At 42.9% G+C, this 27517-nt stretch overlaps 1 protein-coding gene and 1 non-coding gene across 12 annotated transcripts in view; one reads left to right on the forward strand and one right to left on the reverse strand.

Moving 5' to 3' along the window:
* The window catches only part of INPP5B (inositol polyphosphate-5-phosphatase B), a 73642-nt gene that overhangs the window by 7710 nt on the left and 38415 nt on the right, over window positions 1–27517 (reverse strand). For 8 of the 11 annotated variants that reach the window (XM_032247013.1, XM_032247011.1, XM_032247020.1 and 5 more), the window contains 12 exons: window positions 21622–21718; window positions 20443–20610; window positions 18168–18269; window positions 17269–17383; window positions 16502–16618; window positions 15565–15752; window positions 12631–12742; window positions 9910–10019; window positions 8049–8184; window positions 5090–5200; window positions 3402–3564; window positions 2288–2523 (listed from right to left, as the gene is read on the reverse strand). In XM_032247013.1, the coding sequence (XP_032102904.1) occupies window positions 2288–2523; window positions 3402–3564; window positions 5090–5200; window positions 8049–8184; window positions 9910–10019; window positions 12631–12742; window positions 15565–15752; window positions 16502–16618; window positions 17269–17383; window positions 18168–18269; window positions 20443–20610; window positions 21622–21718 (1655 nt within the window). Of the gene's footprint in view, window positions 1–282; window positions 373–2287; window positions 2524–3401; window positions 3565–5089; window positions 5201–8048; window positions 8185–9909; window positions 10020–12630; window positions 12743–15564; window positions 15753–16501; window positions 16619–17268; window positions 17384–18167; window positions 18270–20442; window positions 20611–21621; window positions 21719–27517 lie in introns of those variants that run through there. The other 3 variants (XR_004259457.1, XM_032247019.1, XM_032247012.1) reach the window with 3 other exon arrangements.
* LOC116529683 lies at window positions 15259–15361 on the forward strand. Its single transcript, XR_004259610.1, has one exon. It is a non-coding gene; the product is annotated as a U6 spliceosomal RNA (small nuclear RNA).

Raw genomic sequence — 27517 nt, forward strand, 5'->3', positions numbered from 1 at the left:
ATTTTTTTTTAAATTTTGAGATGGGATCTCACTCTGTTGCCCAGGCTGGTCTTGAACTCCTGGACTCAAGTGACATACCCACCTCAGACTCCCAAAGTGCTGGGATTACAAATAGGAGCCACTGTACCCAGCCTTGAGGTCCACTGTTAACTCACCATATGACCTGTGACAAATCACTCTCCTTGATTGGGCCCCTGTTTTCATCTACATGATGCAGAAGAGGGAGTTCAAGACTCCCTACATTTAAAAATGCATTGGAAAAAAAAAAAGCATGCATATTACCATAGATCTGCTCCAAATTAGTTCCCTTGCATTAGAATTGTCTTCATAGGAAGCTTTTAGATCGCAGCAAATTTAGTTTAGGATGATAACCTACCAATGATGATTTTAAAAAAAACAAAAGAATAATATCATTGACTATGGAACTTTCATTATTTTAGAATCCATGGCTGAGTTTCTCTTTTTTTTAGAGACAGGGTCTTACACTATTGCTCAGGTACTGCAGTCTTGAACTCCCTGGCTCCCTCCCACCTCTGCCTCCCAAGTAGCTAGGACTAAAGGTGCACACCCCCATACCCAGCTGATTTCTTAATTTTTTGTAGAGATGGAGCCTCACTATGTTGCGCAGGCTGATCTCAAAGTCCTGGCCTAAAACAATTCTCCTGCCTTGGCCTCCCAAAGTGCTGGAATTACAGCTGTGAGTCATTTGTCCAACCCGTGGCTGAGTTTCTCTAATGTACTGCTACAGACTGAATGTTTATGTCCCCTTTAAATACATACGTTGAATCCTAATCCCTAGTGTGATGGTACTAGGAGGTGGGGCCTTTGGGAGATGGTTAGGTGATAAGGTATCTGCCCTCATGAATGGGATTAGTGCCCCTAAACAAGATACCTCAGAGACCTCCCTCATCTCTTCTGCCATGTAAGAACACAGTGAGAAGATGGCCCTCTATGAACCAGGAAGTAAGCCCTCACCTCACCAGACAGCAAATATGGCTGCGGCTTGATCTTGGACTTCCCAATTCTCAGAACTGTGAGAAATAAATTTCTGTTGCTGATAAATCACCCAGTCTATGGGATTCTGTTATAACAGCCCAGACAAAGAAACATATATAAGTGAAATACTGAAAAACATGGCCACAGCATTTTGCAGCTTTTCTTTCCTATCAAGAAGTGGAATTAGGCCAGGCGCAGTGGCTCATGCCTGTAATCCCAACACTTGGGGAGGCCAGGGTGGAAGGATCACCTGAGGTCAGGAGTTCCAGGCCAGCCTGGCCAACACTGCAAAACCCTATCTCTACAGAAAATACAAAAATTAGCTAGGTATGGTGGTGGGCACCTGTAATCCCACTTGCTCAGGAGGCTGAGGCAGGAGAATCATTTGAACCTGGGAGACAGAGGTTGCAGTAAGCCAAGATCACACCACCGCACTCCAGCCTGGGTAACAAAGTGAGACTCTGACGCCCCCCCAACAAAAAAAGGCCGGGTGTGGTGGCTCACACCTGTAAGCCCAGCACTTTGGGAGGCTGAGGCGGGCAGATCACTTGAGGTCAGGAGTTTCAGACTAGCCTAGACAACATAGTGAAACTCCATCTCTATGAAAAATACAAAAATCAGCCAGGCATGGTGGTGTGCATGCCTATAGTCCCAGCTACTGGGGAGGCAGAGGCAGAAGAATCACTTGGAGGTGGAGGTTGCAGTGAGCCAAGGTCGAGCCACTGGACTCCAGCCTGGGCAACAGAGAGAAACTCTGTCTCAAAAAAAAAAGAAAAAGAAGTAGAGCCTTTATTGCTTCACTTGCTCTACCAATAAAACATGGCAGAAGTGGCCTTGTGTGCATTTTGCAGCCTATGCTACAAAAGGCCTTACAGTTCTCTCATGTTCTTGCCACTAGTTACAGAAGCCTGAGCTAGCCTTCTGAATGATAAGCCCATGTGGTGAGTGAAATCCAGAGAAAAGCCAACACCAAGACATGTGAGAGAGGTCATCTGGAGCCCTCTGGCCATCACAGCTGCCATCTGATTATAACCACACGAATGCGGCTAGGTGAGACCAGCCGAAGACCCACACTGGAAATTCACAGAATCATGAGAAGCAATAACTTGGTGTTAAAAACTACTAAAATTTCAGATAGTTTGTAGTACAGCTTTATACAGCTGATACACTAAGCAAGCTCTAGAAGGCTGAAGAATTTCTAAGTCCCTAGGAAGGCAGGCATAGGAATATCCTGTTTGACTGGCTTGGCTGCTACAAAGTTCTAGGTATTTCCTTGTGGCATATTACTCACCAGCTTACTAATAGTTTCAAGTGGCAGGTCTAAGATTGGCTCTCTCATGTAACACAGTGTATGAATGGGAGACCCGAAACAGCTGGGCAGGTAGTTCCCAGACACAGGCAAAAAGTAATCCTTTCCCCTGTCCAAGTGCAAAACCAGAATGTCCTCAATTTTGTCTTCGCCAGAGTTGAGCTTTGTAGCTGTGGTCTTATTTACGAAGAGCTCCAATTCAATCTCAATGTCAGAATCTGCAGAAAAAATTTAAAAATAATGTTGGCTAGGGGGAGGCTAAGAGGAAAGGGGAAAAGAATATAGGAGGGAAGAGGGTAAGGCATAAAGGGTTAGGAAAAGGAAAGAAAAGGTATCAGCCAACCCACAAGCATCTAAATGTGCTTGGCATGCAGGAGAAACAAGAACAAAGAGTTTATAGTCCAACTGGGAATATGAAAACAACAGACAAAAACGCGAATAGACAAATGCTATAAAATTGAAGTACTAAGGAGCACAGCTCAAGCTAGAAATATTAAGAGAATAAGAAGGCATGGATCAAAGAGCCTTCCTTGAGCCAGGTAAGATGAAGAGACCTGATTCAGAAGAAATGTAACACAATTATCAACCTGTGAACTGTCCACAGAACACCCTTCATTGTTTTGTCACACAGTATCATGCAGAGTGCGAAGGAAAAGTTGGGGAAAGTCTGAATGGTACATTCCAGGGCCAGATATAATTTCTGGATTACTTCCCCATTATCAAGAGCAGATAATTGGGAGTTGATTATAGCGAGATCATAAAATGGTTCCTTTAACAGCAGCACCTGCTTTTTTTTTTTTTTTACTTGAGAAACTTTATTGAGGACAAAAGTAACAGCAGCACCTGCTCTACAGCAATCTTAGGTTTTCTCTTTCTGTGAAATTATAGAACATATAAATGACAGAATGCTTTTGAAACTGCACTCATGCTCCTATTTTATATTTTATTTATGAATGGGTTCCTCTATAGGGCTTTTTAAAAAGCCTCAAGCAGAGAATAAAACACTCAAGCAAAAAGCTTATTTTAGGAAAATGAGCAAATATAGAGTAAGGCATTCCCCAAACCAGATACCAGGAAGCTGGGACAGAGGCCTTACCTGGCAGGAGGAAGCCTCTGCTGGGGTTGGCATTTAGCCACTGCTTACAGTAAGACTCTTCATCAGGCTTGTTGATGAATTCAAAATGACAGGGTACTTGTCCATTATGAATTGTAAAGGATTCTACTTGCAATTGCATGTACTTGACATTCTGAAAACAGAACTGGGAAGAAGCCCGGGGCCAGTGAAAACCAGTGCCCTTTCCTTGGCAACCTGCCTAGCCACCCCAACTGGGCAATCCTTACCATGGAAAGAAAATGAAGGACCATCTCTTTTAAATGTTTCTGCTTTACGTATTTACCTGGGAGGCCACAGTTCCCACTAAAGACTAGTTATCTGTGTTTAACCCCAAATCCAAAAATTCCATTTTTTTTTGCGTTATATTTCCTGAAGAAATGAAAGTTTATATCGTCTATACCCAAAAACCATTTACAAAATACCCTTCACAAATTCCACTAGTAAACACAATGATTAAGCCCATCCTTCCAAGTAGCTGGACACCTAGGGTATTAAAAATGCCATCAACAGCTGGTGCAGTGGCTCAGGCCTATAATCCTGGCACTTTGGGAGGCCAAAGTGGGCAGATCATTTAAGCTCAGGAGTTCGAGACCAGCCTGGCCAATATGGCGAAACCCCATCTCTACTAAAAATACAAAAATTAGCCAGGCATGGTGGCACATGCCTGTAATCCCAGCTACTGGGAGGCCAACGTATGAGAGTTGCTTGAACCTAGGAGGAAGAAGTTGCAATGAGCTGAGATCATGCCATTGCATTCCAGCCTGAGTGACAGAGTGAGACTCTATCTAAAACAAACAAACAAAAAATGCCTTTACCTTAAACCCCCATTTGACTCTGCATAACTGTCATGTTTGAATGATCTTCCATTTGGCTCTTCCATGAAAAACCTTCAAACCTTATTCAACTTCATATATGACCTATTCCTTTTCTATACTGTCTTCCCTCCCATCAGCTCATGGGCATCCAAACTCAATTTAATCCCAAAGCAAAGCATCAGTAAGAAGAAAAATCTATTGCAAGAATACACAACAGTTATTCTAAAATAAAAACACATTTTGAATCATCTTCTGGTTTAGAAGAGCGGGACATGATGACCTAAGCCAATAACCTCTCTCTTCTCAGCTAACACCATCGGCCTCACTTTATCTAGAAGCAGTCTATCAAGAAAGACTACAGTCCAATATTGGTATAGGTGCCTCCTGGAACTCTGAGCTCCAATAGATGAGGGAGATTTAAGTTCTAGGAATAGAAGAGTCTGATGCTAATATTGTTTTTTTTTTTTTTTTTTTTTTTTTTTTGAGACAGCGTTCCACTCTTGTTGCCTAAGCTGGAGTGCAATGGCACAATCTTGGCTTACCGCAACCTCCACCTCCCAGGTTCACATGATTCTCCTGCCTCTCAAGTAGCTGGGATTACAGGCATGGGCCACCACCCTCAGCCAATTTTGTATTTTTAGTAGAGATGGGGTTTCTCCATGTTGGTCAGGCTGGTCTCGAACTCCTGACCTCAGGTGATCCGCCTGCCTAGGCCTCCCAAAGTGCTGGGATTACAGGTGTGAGGCACCGTGCCCAGCCTCAATGCTAATATTCTTTTTTTTTCTTTCTTTCTTTTTTTTTTTTCTTTAGTTCTGTCTCTCTAGAATGCTAATATTCTTAACATGTCCTTCCTACCTCTCGCTTGGACAGGGACACAGAAGGAATGTTGGCATTTTCCATCTTATCCAGGGAGCGAACAATTTCCTCCAGAGTCTTCCGGTAAAGCTCATCATTTATGACCCTCACCTGGAAGGGAAACATCAGAGACTGAGCGCCCTGGCTTCTGCCCATTTCCTCTTTCTCAGTATAGAAAGCATTCACAGTATTGGGAAATAACAGTTGACAGCAAACAGAAAACAATCTAGGGCCGAGCACGGTGGCTCAAGCCTGTAATCCCAGCACTTTGGGAGGCCGAGGCGGGTGGATCACAAGGTCAAGAGATCAAGACCATCCTGGTCAACATGATGAAACCCCGTCTCTACTAAAAAAAATACAAAAAACATTAGCTGGGCATGGTGGCGCGTGCCTATAATCCCAGCTACTCAGGAGGTTGAGGCAGGAGAATTGCCTGAACCCAGGAGGCGGAGGTTGCGGTGAGCCAAGATCGTGCCATTGCACTCCAGCCTGGGTAACAAGAGTGAAACTCCGTCTCAAAAAAAAAAAAAAAAAAGAAAACAATCTAAATAGATTTAATTAATAAATTAACTCCATTAACAACTGACTTAGAAGTATCTCCCAAAAGCAAAGCTTGTGGTACAGGCATCTGCTTCCTGATTAGCAGAAAAAAAGACATGGAAGTGAAAGCATGGTTGGCAGTTAGTTCTGTCAGGTCTTAGGCCCAGGGCAGAAAATTGCTTGCTGCCACCAACAGGCCAGCAGTGAGAACCTTTTCTAGGGCTTTGATTTAAAGCAGTGTTTCTCAAGCTTTTTTTTTTTTTCTTTTGAGACAAGGTCTTGCTGTGACCCAAGCTGGAGTGCAGTGAAGTGATCTCGGCTCACTGCAACCTCCACCTCCTGAGTTCAAGTGATTCTTCTATCTCAGCCCCCGAAGTAGCTGGGACCACAGACACAAGCCACCAGCCCAGCTAAGTTTTTAATTTTTTTGTAGCAATAAGGGGTTTTGCCGTGTTGCCCAGGCTGGTCTTGAACTCCTGAGCTCAAGCAATCCAACCACTTCAGCCTCCCAAAGTGCTGGGATTACAGGCATGAGTCACTGTAATATATAATAAAGAGCTGGGCCAGGCGCAGTGGCTCATTCCTGTAATCCCAGCACTTTGGGAGGCTGAGGTGGGCGGATCACAAGATCAGGAGTTCCAGACCAGCCTGACCAACGTGGTGAAACCCCATCTCTACTAAAAATACAAAAATTAGCTGGGCATGGTGGCATGAGCCTGTAATGTCAGCTACTCAGAAGGCTAAGGCAGGAGAATTGTTTGAACCTGGGAGGCAGAGATTGCAGTGAACCAAGATCGTGCCACTGTACTCCAGCCTGGGCGACAGAGTGAGACTCTGCCTCAAGAAAAAAAAAAAAAGATAATAAAGAGCCACTGTAAATAGATAATAAAGAAATGAAAAGGCCAGGTGTGATGGCTCATCCTGTAATCCCAGCACTTGGGGTGGCCAAGGCAGAAAGGATTACCTGAGCCCAGGAGTCACCTGAGACCAGTCTGGGCAAGATAGCAAGACACTGTCTCTAAATAAGAAAGAAGCCAGGTAGGCCGGGCGCAGTGGCTCAAGCCTGTAATCCCAGCACTTTGGGAGGCTGAGGTGGGTGGATCATGAGGTCAAGAGATCGAGACCATCCTGGTCAACATGGTGAAACCCCGTCTCTACTAAAAAAAAAAAAAAAAAAAAAAAAATAGCTGGGCATGGTGGCGCATGCCTGTAATCCCAGCTACTCAGGAGGCTGAGGCAGAATTGCCTGAACCCAGGAGGCGGAGGGTGCGGTGAGTTGAGATCACGCCATTGCACTCCAGCCTGGGTAACATAAGTGAAACTCCGTCTCAAAAAAAAAAAAAAAACAAAGAAGCCAGGTAAGGTGGTACATGCCTATAGTCCTAGTTACTCAGGAGGCTGATGTGGGAGGACTGCTTAAGCCCAGCAGATCGAGGCTGCAGTGCTTTGTGATTGTGCCATAGCACCACTGCACTGCAGCCTGGGTGACAGAACAAGACCCTGTCTTAAAATAAAAATAAAAATAAAAAAAAAAAGGAAAGTGAAAGGAAGAAAAAGATGTTGACTCACAGGTAATCAGGGAAATGTAATCTAACATAATAAAGTATCTTTTTGAACTTGTACAAAATCCTTTGACTTAAAAGAAAAAAAAACAATAAAGTATCTTTTTTTTTTTCCTTTGCTTATTGGGTTGACAAAAATGTGAAAGACTGATAAAACCCAATATCGGCAAGGGTATGGGAAAACAAATTCATATATGGTTGGTAGAAGTGTAAAGTGGTAAAACTGTTGTGAGAATAATTTAGCAAGATCTAATAAATTTAAAATACATTTTTTCTTTGAACCGCTAATTACATTCTATAGAAACATACTGATACACAAAGATACATATGAAGGGTGGTCACAATAGCACTGTGTGTAATAGCAAAACTTTGGAAATAACTTTATCAATGCATACATTATAATGCATCCAGACCATGGAATACTTTGGAACCTTTACAAATAATGAGAAGGAAGCTCTACCTTCACTGTCACGGAAAGATCTCCTAAGACATATTTAGTCGGGGAAAAAAAGATGTCCTCAGAGCAATATGTATAATATGATCTCTTTTACAAAAAAGGAAAAATATCCTCAACATTGTATACAGAATACTGACACACCCATTTATAAACGCATAGAGAAAGGTCTGCAAAAAGACAGTTCAAAAATAGAAAAGGGAACTTCCATGTATGAGGAAAAATACAGAGGCATACTAAAACAATTATTAACCAAGTTGTTAATAATTGTTTTAAATTGTTCTAAAAGTGGCTTCCTCCCACTCAAAAGGAGAGGAAGAAACCAGAAAGACAAGAAATGGTCTTAGTTGTGAAAGCCAATTCCCTCCAGAATGACTACAACAGGCACCAGCTGCCCACCTACCCCAATGTCAAACAGTGAGTGTACAGGCTTGTGGTCACTGGTCTTCAGGGCCATGTGGCTCTGGTAACTCAGCTGAGTGATGTTCTTCCCTTTCCAGAGGATCCGGTCACACCAGGCAGGAGCACGGCACTTCTCACTGAAATGCAAAGTCCACCCTGGAAGTATTCACGGAAACAGCGGTGCCCACTGCCTGGCAAGTGCCCTGGCTCAGGCAGAGTGATGAATCAGGGCCTGCATGTCCACATGGCTAAGTCATCTGAGGAAGCAAGGGCAATTTGGGCCCACCAAGGGATAACATACATCCTGTGGGTATCATCCAAAACAACTATGAAAGCTCAAAGTCAAAACAGAGTTCAGACTGATTCTCTGTTCTTTACCCTCCTATGAGAATTAGGAGAGAATTAAAAAACCAATCTAACAGTAAGCACTCTATGGTCTTTTTTTTTGAGATGGAGTCTTGATCTTTAGCCAGGCTGGAGTACAGTGTCACAATCTCGGCTCACAGCAACCTCCGTCTCCCAGGTTCAAGCGATTCCCCTGCCTTAGCCTCCTGAGTAGCTAGGAGTACAGGTACGTTCCACCACGCCTGGTTAATTTTTTGTATTTTAGTAGAGATGGGGTTTCACCATGGCCAGGATGATCTCGATCTCCTGGCATAATGATCTGCCTGCCTCAGCCTCCCAAAGTGCTGGGATTACAGGCGTGAGCCACCACACCCGGCCACTCTATGGTCTTTAAAAGATGCTGGTTAAGGCCGGGCACAGTCACTCATGCCTGTAATCCTAGCACTTTGGGAGGCCGAGGCAGGTGGATCACAAGGTCAAGAGATTAAGACCATCCTGGCCAACATGGTGAAACCCCGTCTCTATTAAAAATACAAAAATTAGCTGCGTGTGGTGGTGTGTGCCTGTAGTCCCAGTTATTCAGGAGGCTGAGGCAGGAGAATCGCTTGAACCCAGGAGGCAGAGGTTGCAGTGAACCAAGATTACGCCACCGTATTCTAGCCTGGCGACAAAGTGAGACTCCATATCAAAAAAAAAAAAAAAAGATGCTGGTTAAGAGACAGGCTCTGAATTTCCCTCTGCCTGGGTTCAAATCCTCCCTGTATCCCTTGGCTACCTGGGGCCTCTTTAATTTTTCTATGCTTCAGTTTCCAATCTCATAAAATGAGGTAAATCGTACCTACTTCAACAGGGTCTTGAGGATTAAATAAGAAAATAACAAGTGCACCAAAAGTACGTGGCACATGGTAAGCAATAAAAGTACATGGCACATGGTAAGTAATAAAAAAATATTAACTACTGACTTTGGGAGGCTGAGGCAGACGGATCACTTGAGGCCAGGTGTTCAAGACCAGCTTGGCCAACATGGCGAAACCCTGTCTCTACAAAAATACAAAAATTAGCTGGGCGTGGTAGCACACACCTGTAATCCCAGCTACTCAGGAGGATGAGGCAGGAGAATCGCTTGAACTCGGGAGGCGGAGGTTGCAGTGAGCCAAGATTCAGCCACTGCAACAGATCAAGACTGTCTCAAAACAAACAAACAAAACTATTAACTACTATGTAATGACCAAGTACCAGCTAAGTTAGTTGGAATCATCTCATCCTAGGCACAGCTGAAAAGTAAATCAGTATTAAAAATTATTATGGAACAAAGGCAAAGGCAGTCACAAAGTAAATACATGGGAAAGCAGGCTGCTTCATGAGCAAATACTGAGACAAAATGTTTGACCAGAGTGCCAAACATGGGGAAAAAGTCACAGGAAGCATATATTCTTCCTTAGGCCCAAAAGGGCAAGTGCTTCCCAGAATTTCTGGGTTTTCATTTGTTCAGTCATTTGAAGAAACCTCTGACCTACCTGGTATCCCAGTCGTCAGAGCCCGTATCGTATTTATAAGTAGGCTGGAATGTGAGCTCACCCTCTGTGAAGCCTTCAAAGACAGTCTTTTTGTCCACCTGAATTTTCAGCTATACAAAATGATGGGAGAAAAAACAAATCTCACAATAAAAAGGTCAAACTTTGAATTAGTGGGGAAAAGGATATCAGTCTAGACTTCAAACTCTAACTCAAAGGAAAAAGCCCCCCAAAAAAGTTATTCTATAAGATCTTTTTTTTTGAAGATAGAGTTTTGCTCTTGTTGCCCAGGCTGGAGTGCAGTGGTGCGATCTCGGCTCACTGCAACCTCTGCCTCCCAGGTTCAAGCAATTCTTCTGCCTTAGCCTCCTGAGTAGCTGGGATTACAGGCTCGCGCCATCATGCCCAACTAATTTTTTTGTATTTTTAGTAAAGACAGGGTTTCATCATGTTGGCCAGGCTGGTTTCAAACGCCTGATCTCAAGTAATCTGCCTGCCTTGGCCTCCCAAAGTGTTGGGATTACAGGCACAAGCCACCATGCCCAGCTTCTATAATATCTTAAGTTAGCTAACTCCTAGGAAAGTGAACAAGCTGACCATTTCTTTTCTGTATATAGTTTTTATTTTTTTAGTTGTTTTTAATTTTTTTTTATTTTTTAAAGACAGGGTCTTACTCTGTCACCCAGGCTGGAGTGCCATGGTGTGACCATAGTTCACTACAGCCACCATCTCCTGGGCTCAAGCAATCCTCCCACCTCAGCCTTCCAAGTAGCTGGGACTGCAGGTGTACACCACCACACAGCTATTTTTAAAAACTTTTTAGAGACACGGTCTCACTAGGCTGCCTAGGCTTGTCTGAAACTTTTGGCCTCAAGTGATCCTCCTGCCTTGGCCTCCCAAAGTGATGGGACTGCATGTGCAAGCCATCATGCCTGGCTAAGGCTCCTTTGTAACAGCATAGCTACACCCAAAGGGCCTGATTATCACCTTACTTAGATATCTTTAAGAGGATTAGGTATCACTTACACTTAACAAACTAATAGTTTTTCTCTGCCAGGTATCAAACACTTCATCTGTATAGCATAGATGCTCCAAATATACACAAAGATAGAACTGCGTTGTCAAATTAGTTTCGTGAACTGGGGAAAGCTCTGTGCCTTGGTTGCTGCAGCTGCAAATTTTGGATTTATAATAGAATCTACCTCATAGGGTTGTTAGAAAGATTCGCTGTCAACTTAAACAGTGCCTGACACACTATGATAACAGTTAGCACCCTTCCTATGAATTTTAGGAGTGCCTTCCAGATCACACTCTCAGCAACGTAAAAACTACAGGTGCTGGCCGGGCACGGTGGCTCATGCCTGTAATCCCAGCACTTTGGGAGGCCGAGGTGGGTGGATCATGAGGTCAGGAGTTCGAGACAAGCCTGGCCAACATGGAGAACCCCATCTCTAGTAAAAATACAAAAAAAAAAAAAACTAGCCTGGTCTGGCATGGTTGCGCACACCTGTAGTCCCCACTATTCAGGAAGCTGAGGCAGGAAAATCGCTTGAACCAAGAAGGCAGGGGTTGCAGTAAGCCGAGATCGCGCCCCTGCACTCCAGCCTGAGCAATAGAGGGATACTCTGTCTCAAAAAAACAAAACAAAACACAGGTACTCCTCCCTCTTCCCTGAAGCACCAAGCGTGGCACTGCATGGACTGGTGAAGAACTGTCACCTCTAACATTGCACATGGTCAGCTATTGAGTAGACACCACTTGCCAAATTCCTATTCAAAAGCAACAGAAAATAGTTAAAATGTAGGTATGAATATAAGCTAGGTATGAATGTACAGACCTTAAAACCATGTAGTAGGCAGATAACACACAAAATGGGTACTATTGCTTCAGGAAAGACCAGAAAAGAAGGCAGGTAGAGATGGGTATTAAACTACAAGGGAAGTTAGAATGCCTCAGACCAGAACACAGAGGAGATAAAAAAATAGAAAGACATAAATAAGTTGAGATTCCTTCTCTTTAGTTAATCTGCACTGGAGGAAAAAATATAATGGAAATATTTAGATTAACGACAATACTAAAGTTATTAAAAGGGAGGCTACAGAACAACAACAAAAAAGAATGTTTAACACTCTAAACAACCTGACCACCTAAACAAGTCTGAAATCTACTGAGAGCAGTAGCCAGAAGAAAGTCACAGAGGAACAGATTCTCTTGTGAAACGTCGAGTGCTCTGAGAGGGAAATGCTCCATCAAGCAATGATGGAGAACAGCAGGTTACTGATTCCTGTAGGAAGTGAGGAAAGCCATGTGGGAAGAGCTGTCACTCACAATGGAGAAGTCTGGTGAGGAGAAGCACAGAGGGGAAGAAGGCTCATACTAAAAACAATTATTACATCATCTTAAATATACCAAGTCCTTTCTTTATAGAAAGTTGGTACTCTTTTAGCCCCAACTTCAGACCTCTTGAATGAATGAATGAGAAAGTGAGAGAGAGAACACACTCTTGCTTCCAAAGGAGAAAATGTGCTTCAGGAAAGAAGCAATAGGGAGACAATTATGGAAAAGGGAATGCAGATGAAATGAAGAAATGACTGGACAACATCAGGAACTCAGAGAAACCTCTCAAGCCAAGGAAGAAGAGGCTGTGAGTTTGGAAGCCAGGCTTTTCCGTGCCCTCACAGTGGAGGACAGCTGCTGGAAGAGGGCACAGGTGGCCATCTGTACCTGATCATATTCATATAGGGTTTGAAAGTCCTTCTCTTCGATGAGCTTTTTCACTTTTTCCACATCCATGTTTTCTATCCTGTAGTTGAGGTCCCCCAGCCACAAGATCACACTGTGAGGGCAGAGCACAAAGGTAACAGGGTTTAGGAGGAACTTTAGCCCAACCTACCCAGGGTGCTTCTGACGAAAGGCCCCTGAGGCTCAGCCTCTTGGGAGGTGAGTGAGGAAATGGCTCAACTGTTCAGGAAATTTTTTTCTCTTGCCATCCCATTTAATACTCTAATGTGATGCTTGCTTGTGATAATTGTCTCTTGGTCTAAGCTCCTTATAAATAGCCTTGCGTTCTCCTTAACTATTTTATTTCTGTAGGTTGGAAAGATAGTCTGATAAGATCTAAAAAATAGTAATTTACCCCATTCCTAGGAATAAGGAAAAAAGATCAAGAATTGAGAGTCCTGTCAATCACCCAGGGACCCCAAACCAGATGATGCCACACAATGCCACCTCTGCCTCTGTGTATACTGCAGTCCACAAAACACACTTTCAGCCTTTATTTCTAAAGCAGAGTTCCTCTGAAACAAAGTTCAAGGCCGGGTATGGTGGCTCACACCTGTAATCCCAGCACTTTGGGACGCTGAGGCAGGTGGATCACAGGGTCAGGAGTTCAAGACCAGCCTGGCCAAGATAGTGAAACCCTGTCTCTTAAAAAAAAAAGAAAACAAATTTCAAACTTTATAGTGGAGCATAGATTTAATCCCTACCATATCATTGGTTGGCTCTTTTTGTGCTGTTGGGTAGAGTGTAGAAGGTGTTTTATTCCTCTTGCTGCTTTGGGAAAAAGCTAACTGAAGGCTCCCTGATGACAATGTACATCTCATTAAGTCAAATACTGCTGTATCTGAAGCCAGCAACCATGTCATTAGAGAATCTGCACAGCAGTACACACACACCAAAATTAATGCATCCACAAACTAAAAGCAGACAAACTGACACATAAGCTGCGACCTCACAAACTAGGATGCTGCAGGTTCACCAGAATAGAAGAGCTCGGCTGCAAGACACTCCCTGCTAGGTTCCCTGGAGAAGAAAAACCATCCTGTCAGCTTCCAGAACACTAAAAAGTTCCAGACAGTTCCACTTCAGCAGGCAGGACAAGAAGCATAACTCTGTTTACTCCTTGGCAGACATCACGGCTCCAGTGGCTTCTACCTCTTTATAAAAGAAGTGGCATACACTTCAACTGTTATCCTAAAGTCTAAAATTCTAAGGCTTTGACTTTAGACAAATAGGAAGTTTTAGAAATAAATGAGATAAAATAAAGAGAAGAAACAAAAATTAGCACAAGATGCTCTCAGCAGCTGCAACTGTAGCTTTGTGAAGTTGAATTAAAAAGAAAAAAAGAGCCAGGCATGGTGGCTGACACCTGTAATCCCAGCACTTTGGGAAGCCAAGGCGGGTGGATCTCCTGAGGTCAGAAGTTCGAGACCAGCCTCGCTAACGTGGTGAAATCCTGTCTTTACTAAAAAACAAAAATTAGTCAGGTGTGGTGGTGTGCACCTGTAGTCCCAGCTACTCCGGAGGCTGAGGCAGGAAAATCGCTTGGACCTGGGAGGCGGGGGATGCAGTGAGCCAAGATCGTGCCACTGCACTCCAGCCTGGGCAGCAAGAGCAAAACTCTACCTCAAAAAAAAAAAAAAAGTAGATATATAAAATACTAAAACATACTTCTAAAAACTGGGTTTGATATGCTCATTCTTTGGTTTTCTTCATAATGTTGGATGTAGACAGACCAAAATTAAAATAAATCTTAAAAAAAATAAAAGAAAAAAGATAAATCTTAAGCAGAACTCAGACTACAATATAGCTGTGAACTGACGTTTTGTCATATTCCCTGCCCAAAATAAACTTTTCCCTCTCCTTTCTCCTCTCCTTTCCTTCCTTTCGTTTTTCCTTTCTCCTCTCCTTGCCTTTCTCTTCCCCTTCCCTTTCTGTTCTTTCTGCCTCAGCTTCCTGAGTAGCTGGGATTACAGACATGCAGCAACACCCTAGCTAATTTTTTAAATATTTTCAGAGACACTATGTTGCCCAGGCTATTCTTGAACCCCTGAGCTCTAGCAATCCCCCTCCTCAGCCTCCTAAAGTCCTGGGATAACACGCATGAACCACTCCACCCAGCCTCACTTTCTTCTTAACTACTTCTAGCTGCTATACTACAGCAGCCAAAGACTCTCATACATGTTGATAAATTAAATATTGAAAAATAAAATAAACCTTGGCCAGATGCAGTGGCTCATGCCTGTAACCCTAGCACTTTGGGAGGACGAGGCAGATGGATCACCTGAGGTCAGGAGTTCGAGACCAGCCTAGCCAACATGGTGAAATCTCATCTCTACTAAAAATACAAAAATTAGCCCAGCATGGTGGCACGCACCTGTAGTCCCAGCCACTCAGGAGGCTAATGCAGGAGACTCACTTGAACCCAAGAAGTGGAGGTTACAATGAGGCAAGATAGCACTACTGCACTCCAGCCTAGTGATACAGCGAGACTCCATCTCAAAATTAAAAAACTAAATAAATAAACCTTATACTTTCCCAAGGACACATAATGCTTGAGAAACACTCTGGAGTGTGCTTGCTTCGGCAGCACATATACTAAAATTGAAACGATACAGAGATGATTAGCATGGCCCCTGAGCAAGGATGACATGCAAATAAAAATTTAAAAATAAAAAAAGAGAAAGGCTCTAGAGATCTGCCAGATGGTAAGTTAGGAAAGTAAAAATTTTCAAGAGATATAATCCATGTATAACCAAGAGGTGGCAGCCACCATTGCAGCAATGGGAAACCGCCACCAGGCATCTCCTCATCAAAAGACAGAGCCCATAACTCTATGCATTCATGGTAAATGGTATGGGGGTGGAAGCCCAGACTCACTCGTGCTTGCTGATGGTGAGAGGGGGAAGGCTTGGGTCAAGCTGATAAAACTGCATTCGAGAACAAATGTCCTTATAGTCCTGGTTCCTCCTCGCATTCTCTTCAGTGTGTGCTGCCAAGTGAGAATTCACAACGCAGATGCTGGTGTTGTGGAACTGGAACCTGATCGCCACGCCTCCCTTGTTGCCCTGTGGAAAGGATCCCCAAAGAAATCCAATTCAAACTTAACTGTGTCAGTCATTTAAACCTACAGACTTTCAAAATGTTTTGTCTTAATCTTTATAATAATCCTGTGAGCTTATTATCTATATTTTACAGATTAAAAAAAAAATAAGAAGGCAGAATGACTAGCCAGTCAGTGGCAAAGCTGAGTCCAAAACCTAGCTCTCTCGAATTCCTGGCCCCAAGTGATCCACCCACCTCGGCCTCCCAAAGTGCTGGGATTACAGTTGTGAGCCACCGCGCCAGCCCCAAAACTTAGCTCCCTCAATCCAGTGTTCTTTACACTAAATCACAGGCAAACCATATGTGCCCTTCGCCACACAAAGCTAAGCTCTTATAGAAGAACCTAAAAAGAGAACTTTAATGGCCTCAAGAAGAAGAGGAAACTGCAAACCTACTATCAGCATTCTTTGTTTTCCTGGATGACCCACCATAGTTTCTGCAACATACTTCATGGGTGAAATGGGAGGATCAACCGGAGGCTCTAGTGTTGGTGAATACAAGGATAGGCGCTAGTTGGTTAAATCAGCAGGCAGTTCACTAAAATGCAGTTTCTAAATAGTTTGCTCGACTGAGCCCTGCTTGAGGGTATGATTCATCCTGGAACACTGGCACCTTCAAACTGGGACATGTGTAGTCTCTGTGTCATCAGAAGCAGTCAATACCTCAGGAGTTAAGGTCCTCAATGTGCCAAACATATCAATCAAGGACTCACCATCCTCCCCATGATTCCTGTCCCCACAGTCTCAGCTTCCACTTCTGAGATATATGCTGCATGCTCCTGTTTGACATATAACAGCAGCATGATCCCAACCAGTCGGATGAGCTTCACCTGGAAATGAAAGACATGGCATTAAATAGAAGTTGCAAACAGGAATAAATACTCCAAAGGAAAAGCGGTCTGGAAGCTGGCTGAGAGTATTAACATCTCTCTTTCTCCACGCTAGAACACAGGTAATCATCTGTTCAACTCACCAAGCATGCTACGTACTAACCTATGAGTGCCGACACCCTGCATCTTTCCCACCCAGAGGCACCCCTTCTGGAAGATCTGGAAATTAAAATTGTGGGATAATTAAGATTGGCTTAAGATAAAGGTTATGGGCTGGGCACGGTGGTTCACACCTGTAATCCCAGCATTTTGGGAGGCTGAGGCGGGTGGATCAGGAGGTCAGGGGATCGAGACCATCCTGGCCAACATGGTGAAACCCCATCTCTTCTAAAACACAAAAAGTTGGCCATGCATGGTGGCGTGCACATGTAATCCCAGCTACTCCGGAGGCTAAGGCAGGGGAATTGCTTAAACCCAGGAGGCGGAGGTTGCAATGAGCCGAGATCCCACTACTGCACTCCAGCCTGGCGACAGAACAAGACTCAGTCTCAAAAATAAAAAAGATAAAGGTCATGTAAAAGGTGAAAAATGATCTTGGAATTTCCCTGCATGGCAACATAAAATGAAAAGGTCCCTGACTCCTCTCTTACCTTTGCATATTTGGCATCTGGATGAAGTCCCTCTGACACAGCTTTAAACCACTCTTCCTCCTTTGGGGTATCATGAAAGAAAAAAGCTTCCTTACTCAGATCAAGCTCTTGGAACCTATTTGGAGAAGCAGCCAGTTAGATAGTAAAGAAAAGTAATGTGCAAATGACACATTCTCAGATTGGTTTAGGTGCATAAGCTCTAGCTTTCTAGCTAAACTTCAGGACTCTGAGGAGGAAAAAATAAACAAACACTTAGAGCCAAGGAACTAAATGCCAAGGAACTTTCCAGGTGCTTTTGCAAACAAAACCCCATTCCTTTTCATGACCAGCCTAAGAAGTAGTTTGAAGTGTCACTATTCTACATCTGTAGTCCCTGGTTCACACAAGCACCAAGTGGTAAACCAGATTCAAACCTAGGTCTATATAAATTCCAAATTCTAGTTCTTTTCAATATACTATACAAGCTTTGCTGCCCCTCTCCACCAGTAAGGCCCAGTATAGTAATGAGAAGGTTAAAAAAAAAAAAAGAAAAAAACTAACTGATGGAACTTTCTTCAGGTAACCTTCCTTCTCTGGCAAAAGACATTTTTGCTTTGTAATCAAAAAAGGATTGAATGTCTAAGCAGTAAAGTTCAATTCAGGATGCACTGAGTTCAGGATGCAATTCAGTATTTTAACAGAAGATTACACTAAAAGTTAAATATTAGCACTTAAATGCCAAGCACTTCACTTTAACAGTGGCAGACATTTGCTTGCCATGAGGAAGAACATCAAACGGGGAAGCAGCTGTTATAAGCACCTGTTCATTTTTCAAATCCTTCACCTGCTGTGAAGACCCATCCTCAACCACAGTTCTGTGTGCTTGAAGATGGAGACAGGACGAGAAGAAAAGCACTCACCCGACACAGTAGACATCTGGGGCTTCGATACCTTCGCTCAGCCAGGGCCGAAGGCATTCTTTGGGAGACTGTCCATTAACATTGTATGTTCCCACAAAAAACCTGTCACCAAGGAGAAAGTAGTAATGACTGCAAATCACTATGGAGATTACAGAAGAAAGCATTTTATGCTGATTTATGCTGGTTTTAGTCTCTGCGGAGTGGCATTTACAGACATAAAAAAATATCATTTCTGGCCGGGCGTGGTGGCTCAAGCCTGTAATCCCAGCACTTTGGGAGGCCGAGGCGGGTGGATCACGAGGTCAAGAGATCGAGACCATCCTGGTCAACACGGTGAAACCCCGTCTCTACTAAAAATACAAAAAATTAGCTGGGCATGGTGGCGTGTGCCTGTAATCCCAGCTACTCAGGAGGCTGAGGCAGGAGAATTGCCTGAACCCAGGAGGCGGAGGTTGCGGTGAGCCGAGATCGTGCCGTTGCACTCCAGCCTGGGTAACAAGAGCGAAACTCCGTCCCAAAAAAAAAAATAATATCATTTCTGATCAGGACTAAAGCACCAAGGGGTGACTTGTGGTCTGTTATGGTATCTGTTGCTTTTGTGAGAAAAATTTCAACAGTATAGGCCTATTCTGAACATTCCTACTTTCTTTAAATGGCCATTATCCAGCCATTATCTGCATAATTCTTTGCCCTGTATATACTAATGAAATGAAAAACTGAAAAGTGCTTTGGTAATTACTTTGGCAAGAAAGCAACAACAGTGTTCAAAAGGCTATTTCTTCACCATAATTCACAGTTTATATCGCTAGAAACAATGTTATTTTATCTAGAGTCCCAATGCAATGATTCTGAAAGATCTAGCAGAATCCCACAACCTTTATTCATTTAGCTTTTAGTAATCTTGCCCAAAAAGATTACCAAACACCAGCTAACTTCGTTTTACTAATTTCACTCTAAATGACTTTCTTCAAAGGGCCAGAATGACCAAGGGAGTACAGAACCTTGGAGGGATACATAAGAATCACGGGGCTGGGTGTGGTGGCTCACACTTATAACCTCAACATTTTGGGAGGCCAAGGCAGGAGGATTGCTCGAGCCCAGGAGCTTGAGATCTGCGTGGGCAACATAGTGAGACACTGTCTCTACAAAACTTAAAAAATTAGCTAGGCGTAGTGGTATACCCACGTGTATTACCAGCTACTCCAGCAGCTGAGGTGGGAGGGTTACTTGAGCCTGGGAGGTTGAGGCTGCAGTGAGCTGTGATTGCATCACCGCACTCCACCCTGGGCAACAAAGCGAGACCTTGTCTCAAAAAGATAAAACATTGCTGGGCGCGGTGGCTCAAGCCTGTAATCTCAGCACTTTGGGAGGCCGAGGCGGGTGGATCACAAGGTCAAGAGATTGAGATCATCCTGGTCAACATGGTGAAACCCCGTCTCTACTAAAAATACAAAACATTAGCTGGGCATGGTGGTGCGTGCCTGTAATCCCAGCTACTCAGAAGGTTGAGGCAGGAGAATTGCCTGAACCCAGGAGGCGGAGGTTGCGGTGAGCCAAGATCGTGCCATTGCACTTCAGCCTGTGTAACAAGAGCGAAACTCCGTCTCAAAAAAAAAAAAAAAAAAGATAAAACATTAAAAAAAAAAATGAAAGAATCATGATGGTGCTCCTTCTTCTGTACCAATTTGTCTCTGCAAATATTTCTGTAACTAACTGCAAGTTGTAACTATCTGCAAGTCGTGTCATTCCACTATACCACACCTACCACAGTGCCCACCTAGAGAGAGCACAGAATAAATGCCTGTTAGTAAACAGTGCATAGAATCACTCACTTCAAAAACGAGGGGAGAGAGTCTATAGAAGAGTATGCCTCCAAATCCAGGTATAGGAGGAAGTGCTCAAATTCCAGAGAGCCAAATGATCATTCTGGGGCCAGGCATGGTGGCTCATGCCTGTAATCCCAGCACTTTGGGAGGCTGAGGCGGGCAGATCACCTGAGGTCAGGAGGTTGAGACCAGCCTGGCCAACATGGTGAAATACCATCTCTGCTAAAAATACAAAAATCAGCCAGGCATGGTGGTGCATGCCTGTAATCCCAACTACTCAGGAGGCTGAGGCAAAGGAATCACTTGAACCCTGAAGGCGGAGGTTGCAGTGAGCAGAGATTGCACCACTGCACTTCAGCCTGGGTGACAGAGCAAGACTCCATCTCAAAAAAATAAATAAATAAAAAGATCATTCTGTTCTGAAAACATCATAGGACCCAGTTACCTACCTGAAGTTCTGGATGTAGGTATAATCCTCTTCTTTCTGTAGTAGATGTGATTTTACAATAGTATCTCGCAGTCCAAACTTCTGCATGGATAAAATATGAGCCTTGTCTGAGACTGTGATAGTGGAGGACCGAACCATGTCAGTAATTTGGGACTTGGATTTATTCTGTCTGGAAAAACAAAAACATTTTTTTCGTATGTAGATGAGTCCCATGGCAAAATGAATGAATATAAAGCTAAAAGATCCCATCTAAGTCACAGAAGACTAAAGGAGGCCAAAGTAAAATTTATTTACTAAAATAACACTATTTCTATGTGGAATTAGGTAAATTTATATTTTGTTGATTGTATAATATATTGGTCTGGAGACTTTCCTGATAATAGAGTCACAGAATTTCAGACCAGAGGGGCACCTTAAGGATAATCCAATTCCCCCAGTTCTAAATGAGAAAAATGAAACCCAGTGTCATCACCCACATGTATGGTAGCAGAATATGGATTAGAACATGGAATTGACAGGCGGGTGCAGTGGCTCATGCCTGTAATCCCAGCACTTTGGGAGGTCGAAGTAGGTGGATCACTTGAGGCTGGGAGTTCAAGACCAGCTTGGCCAACATGGTGAAATCCCATCTCTACCAAAAATACAAAAATGAGCCAGGTGTGGTGGTGCATGCCTATAATCCCAGGTGCTCGGGAGGTTGAGGCAGGAGAACCACTTGAACCTGGGAGGCGCAGGCTGTAGTGACGGGGTAACAAAGTGAGACTCTGTCTCAAAAAAAAAAAAAAGAAAAAAAACTATAAAACCCTCTAGATCCTTTGATTTGATCATTTTACTATGTACATCTATTCTACAGGAATAATTCAAAATAAAAGGAAGCCAATAAAAATTTATATTTCATTATTCTTGGCATTATACTGTATTTATAGTCATAACTAAAATACTGACACAAGTGTTTTATCTTTTGGGAGGCTGAGGTGGGTGGATCACTTGAGGTCAGGAGTTCAAGACCAGCCTGGCCATCATGGTGAAACTCCATCTTAAAAAAATAAATAAATAAATAAAAAGAACATTTCCTAGGCCAGCCACCCTGGAACGACTTACATTATGCCCAGTAATGGTCTCTGTACTATGAGGAGAACATCAGTCCTACAAGAGACAAATGAAGGGAGAGTTGCATTACCTTGGTTGCAAGCTTTCTGGTTTATCTTGATCACTGGAGTTTTGGTCCATAGGCAGTCCCTTCCCATTTGGCCTCAAACCATCAAAGTTAGAACCACCTAAAGGGAAGGAGAAGGAATTAAAATATACATATATAGGCTGGGCATGGTGACTCATGCCTGTAATCCCAGCACTTTAGGAAGCCGAGGCGGATGGATCACCTGAGGTCGGGAGTTTGAGACCAGCCTGACCAACATGGAAAAATACAAAATTAGCTGGGTGTGGTAGCTCAGGTCTCTAATCCCAGCTACTTGGAAGGCTGAGGCGGGAAAATCGCTTGTACCTGGAAGGCAGAGGTTATGGTAAGCCAAGATCACGCCATTATACTCCAGCCTGGGCAACAACAGTGAAACTCCATCTCAAAAATTAATTAATTAATTAAAATAAAATATACATATATATGCTTCAATATACAGACAACAGCTTCACAAATTGTAGTCTAGGAATCATTGGTAGTCCACATATTGCTTCCACAGATTCCACAGATCATGCACAGAAGGAGAAAAAAGTATTTCATTTGGGTATCTTTACTGCTGAAAATGTAACTATTACAGCTAGTCTAACTCCCTTTTCTTGGAGACAAGGTACATTATAGAAAGAATAAAACAACGAAATCTGAAAAACCTCAGTTTTAATCACCTGCTTTACTATTTGTTGACCTGACTTTGGAAAATCCATCTAACCTCTCTCAATCTCAGTAATTTGACCTGTCCTGCCTTCTTCACAGGTTTACTGTAGGATCAACTGAGTTGACATGTGAATAGGCACTTTAAAAGCTACAAAACATATTATAAAACATAATACAGTGACTTCCACTCCAAAGAGGAGAAAGGCAAGGGTCAGAGATTAAAACCGGAAATAGTCTAAGTGCTCTAGAAAATGAGAAGCGCCTGTCATTGTTAACAAATTATCTTGAAAACCAAAGAGCTCAAGGGCCCAATCCAGAAATATTTTGGGAAAGTCGTTAAACCAAGATAAACCTGGAAAGGAAAATTAACCTACCAATAGCTTCTCTGCTCTTTAAAAGCCAGATCTCTTGTCAACAGGGAACAACATGAAGAGGTCACAGGGAGATGTGATTTTAATACCCAAGTTATGGGAAGGAGCTCTGGAGGAATGAAACACCACTCAAGAATTTTGCTCTAAAGACTATTACTGAACATGGATTTCTTAACCATACATTCACATGAACCAGAAAAACAAACTTTTGGAAAAAAAAAAAGCACAATCATTTGAAACATGAAAATAATCACACTTTAATGCCTCCAATCACTAAATCCTATAGACTGAATATTTATACCCCTGCCCAAAGTCATATGTTGAAATCGTAACCCCCAAGATAATGTACTAGGAGGTGCGGTCTTTGCGAGATATGAGGTGTTTAGGTCACAAGGGTGGAGCCTTCATGATTGGGATTAGTGCCCTTATAAGGGCTGAGGAGACTAGAGTTCCTCCTTTTGCTATGTGAGAACACAGTGAAAAGACAGCTGCCACTAAGCCAGAAAGCAGGCCCTCACCAGACACTGAATCTGCCGGCACCTTGATCTTGGACTTCTCAGCCTCTAAAGCTGTGAAAAATAAATCTCTGCTTTTGTTTTGTGGGGTTATTTTCTGTATTCTTTTTAATTCTTTTTCTTTTTTTTTTTTTTTTTGAGACAGGGTCTCCAGGCTGGAGTACAGTAGCCTGAGCATGGCTCACCGTAGCCTCGACCTCCAGGGCTCATGCAATCCTCCCACCTCGGCCTCTTGGGTAGCTGGGATTACAGGCACACGTCACCATGCCCAGCTAACTTTTTGTTTTTTTTTTTTTTTTTTTTTTTTATAGATCTGGACTTTTGCTATGTTTCCCAGGCTGGTCTTGAACTCTTGGGCTCAAGTGATTCTCCCACCTCAGCCTCTCAAAGTGTTGGGATTACAGATGTGAGCCACCATGCCCAGCCAAATCTCTGTTGTTTATAAACTACCACTTTATGGTATTTTGTTATAACAGCCTATAGACTAAGGCTAAACTAAGACACCAAACTCTTTCAATTTTGCTTCCTAAATGCCTTTCAAACCAATATATTCCTATCCCCAATGTCACTGTGCTAGTCTAAGTTACCAATTTCTCCCCTGAATGATTATAAAATCTCAACTAGTTTCCCTGCCCCTTTTCTCACCCCACCCTCTCCAACCCAATCTCTACACTGTGGCCAGAGGATTTTTTTTTTTAAAGTAAATTAGGGCCGGGTGCGGTGGCTCACACTTGTGATTCCAGCACTTTGGGAAGCCGAGGCAGGCAGATCATGAGGTCAGGAGTTCAAGACCAACCTGGCCAATATAGTAAAACCCCCATCTCTACTAAAAATACAAAAATTAGTCAGGTGTGGTGGCGGGCACCTGTAATCTCCGTTACTCAGGAGGCTGAGGCAGGAGAATTGTTTGAACCTGGGAGGCGTAGGTTGCAGTGAGCCGAGATCACGCCATTGTACTCTAGCCCAGGCAACAGAGTGAGACTCCATCTCAAAAAAAAAAAAAAAAAAAAAAAAGGAAATCAGATCATATCACTTTAAATCTTTTAAAGGCTTCATACTGGATAAGCCCAAATCCCTACATACAGTTGCCAAGGCTCTTCCCAGTCTGGATCCTGCCCACTGCTCCAGTCCCAATACTCACCATAGTCCTTCAGCCCCTACCTCCTTGATGCCACGCTCTAAGTATATTAGAGTTACTACAGCTATAAAAAGACCCCATCAGAAAGCAAGTTCCCTCTTCCTCACTCTGCTTTATTAGGCTAACTCCTACTCATCCTGTGCCAGGGGTCAGCAAACTTTTTCTGTAAAGGGCCACAGAGTAAATACCCTGGGCTTTGCAATCATACAGTCTCTTGCAACTGTTCAACTTTGCCGCTATAGTGCAAAAGCAGCTGGGAGTGTGGCTACATTCCAGTGAAATATTATTTATAGACACTGAAATTTGAATATGATACAATTTTCACATATCACAAAACATTATTCTCTTGAATCTTTTCAAACATTTAAATATGCATAAAATCATTCTTAGCTCATGAGCTGTACCAAAGCAGATGGCAGTGCAATTATACAATTCAATATTAAATGTACAATGTACATGAATCCCTATGTGCCTATATGTTTTTCTTTTTTTTGTTGTTGTTGTTGTTGTTTTTTAAGACAGGGTCTTGCTCTGTTGCCCAGGCTAGAGTGTAGTGGCTCAAGCTTGGCTCACTGCAACCTCTGCCTCCCAGGTTCAAACAATTCTCCAGCCTCAGCCTCCTGAGCAGGTGGGATTACAGATGCACATCACCACACCCAGGTAATTTTGTATTTTTAGTAGAGATGGGTTTCACCATGTTGGCCAGGCTGGTCTCAAACTCCTGACCTCAGGTGATCCACCCACCTTGGCCTCCCAGTGCTGGGATTACAGGCGTGAGCCACCCCGCCTGGCACCTGTGTGCCTTATATGTTTAAATACATAACATCCAAGTTCAAGTCTGTAGCATTTTGGAAAGATTACCTCAAACATTCCAAAATGTTTGAGGTAATCTTTCCAAAATCTCCAAAATATAACAAAAATAAGAAAGGAGAACTAGAATAGGTTGTGTCTAGAATTCTACTACACCATAGTTAACTTAATAATTATTTCTGGAAATGAAATCCACAGCTGTATTCTACCTCTCTTGCTTTACTCTCACTGAGCTATAATAAAGCTTAGAGAGCTAAGGTATTTGAGTTAGTAATGGTGTACCGGGACACCCGTTAGAATGACTGAAATTAAAAAAAAAAAAAAAAAAAAAAAAAGAAAAGAAAACCATCTGACAATTCCAATTGCTGACAAGGATGCAGAGGAGCAGTGACTCTCATTCACTGACAGTAGGCATGGAAAACCATTCAGCCACTTTGGAAGACAGTTTGGCAGTTTCTTTCAAAGTTAAACAGTCTTACCATATGATCTAGCCATCACACTCCTAGGTATTTACTGATTTGAAAATCTGCTGGGCACATAGCTTATGCCATGTGGACAATAGTCCCAGTTATTTGGAAGGCTGAGGCAGGAGGACTGCTTGAGCCCAGGAGTTTCAGATCAGTCTGGACAATAGAAACCCCCATCTCTTAGAAAATAATAAAATAAATAAAATATGTGATGGCACATGTCCACAGTCCTAGCTACTCTGGAGGCTGAGGAGGAAAGATTACATGAGCCCAGGAGTTCAAGGCTGCAGTGAGCTGTGATCCTGTCACTACACTCCAGCCTGGGTGACAGAGGGAGACCCCACCTCTAAAAAAAAAAAGACAAGAAAAATAATTTTTGTACACATAAAACCCTGAACAGAAATGTTTATAGCAGCATTATTTATAATCACCAAAAACTGGAAGCAACCAAGATGTATTGCAATAGATGAATGGACAAACTATGAAACAGCCATATAATAAAGTACTCAGCAATAAAAAGGAATGAGTTATCAAGCCATGAAAACACATGAATGAATCTCAAATGCATATTGCCAAGTGAAAGAAGCCCGTCTGAAAAGGCTGTATATTATATGATTCCAATTACACAACATTCTGGATAAGACAAAACTATAGGGATGGTAAACACATCAATGGTTGCCAGGGGGTTTGGGGGTGAGGGTCAGGTCAAATTGATGAAGGACAGGGGACTTTTTGGGACAGCAAAACTATTCTCTTTTTTTTTTTTTTTTCTTTTTTTTTGAGACGGAGTTTCGCTCTTGTTACCCGGGCTGGAGTGCAATGGCGCGATCTCGGCTCACCGCAACCTCTGCCTCCTGGGTTCAGGCAATTCTCCTGCCTCAGCCTCCTGAGTAGCTGGGATTACAGGCACGCACCACTATGCCCAGCTAATGTTTTGTAGTTTTTTAGTAGAGACGGGGTTTCACCATGTTGACCAGGATGGTCTCGATCTCTTGACCTCGTGATCCACCCGCCTCGGCCTCCCAAAGTGCTGGGATTACAAGCGTGAGCCACCGCGCCTGGCCTAGCAAAACTATTCTCAAAGAAACTGTAATGCATCTCAGTCATGGCACCAAAAAAAAAAAAAACAAAAGAAACTGTAATGCTGGATACATGGCACTATCTATGGGTTTCAAAACTCACAGATTTTTACAGCACAAAGAATGAACCTTCATGTATGCAAATTTTAAAAAATCACTTAGGACGTCAGGAAACTGTGGAGTAAAATCCGGAACATGACAAAAGTGTCTAACCTATATCACAAACGTATGAAACAACCTCATTGAAGGGAGTAGAGGAGAAGTGTTTACCTAAGTAAATTTGGAAATGAGTGGAATCTGTAAGACTAAAGGCAAATGGAACTGTACATAAGCACTGTACTCTGGTTGATAATGGTGTTTCCATGGGGGTACAGGTTAACAATTCTGAAACCACTATACAAGTATATTGGAATTAAACAACTGAGTATATAGCTGGCAGACAGAAGGAGCCAGGTTTTCCACTGTTGGAGTGGGAGGTTCCAGGTAAGAAAGACAGAACAATCCATGTGGTAATGGATTAGAGTTGGAGGCATCAGTATGAATTCATGTTTATCTTAACGTAGACGGTTACATATAGAAACATTTACAGATAATGGGCTGGGCACAGTGGCTCATGCCTGTAATCCCAGCATTCTGGGAGGCCGAGGCAGGCGAATCACTTGAGGTCAGGAGTTCGAGACCAGCCTGGCCAACGTGATGAAACCCTGTATCTACCAAAAGAGAGAAGAAAGGAAAAGGAGAGATGGAAGAAAGGAAGAAAGAAAAAGAAGAGGATGGAAAGAAGAGAGAAAAAGAGAGAAGAAAGTCTAAAGAAAGAAAAGAAAAGAAAATTTTATTTTTTTTGTTTGTT

Source organism: Sapajus apella, unplaced genomic scaffold, assembly GCF_009761245.1.
Source record: "Sapajus apella isolate SASKATOON/1434 unplaced genomic scaffold, GSC_monkey_1.0 scaffold62, whole genome shotgun sequence".
Classification (NCBI taxonomy): Eukaryota; Metazoa; Chordata; class Mammalia; order Primates; family Cebidae; genus Sapajus; species Sapajus apella.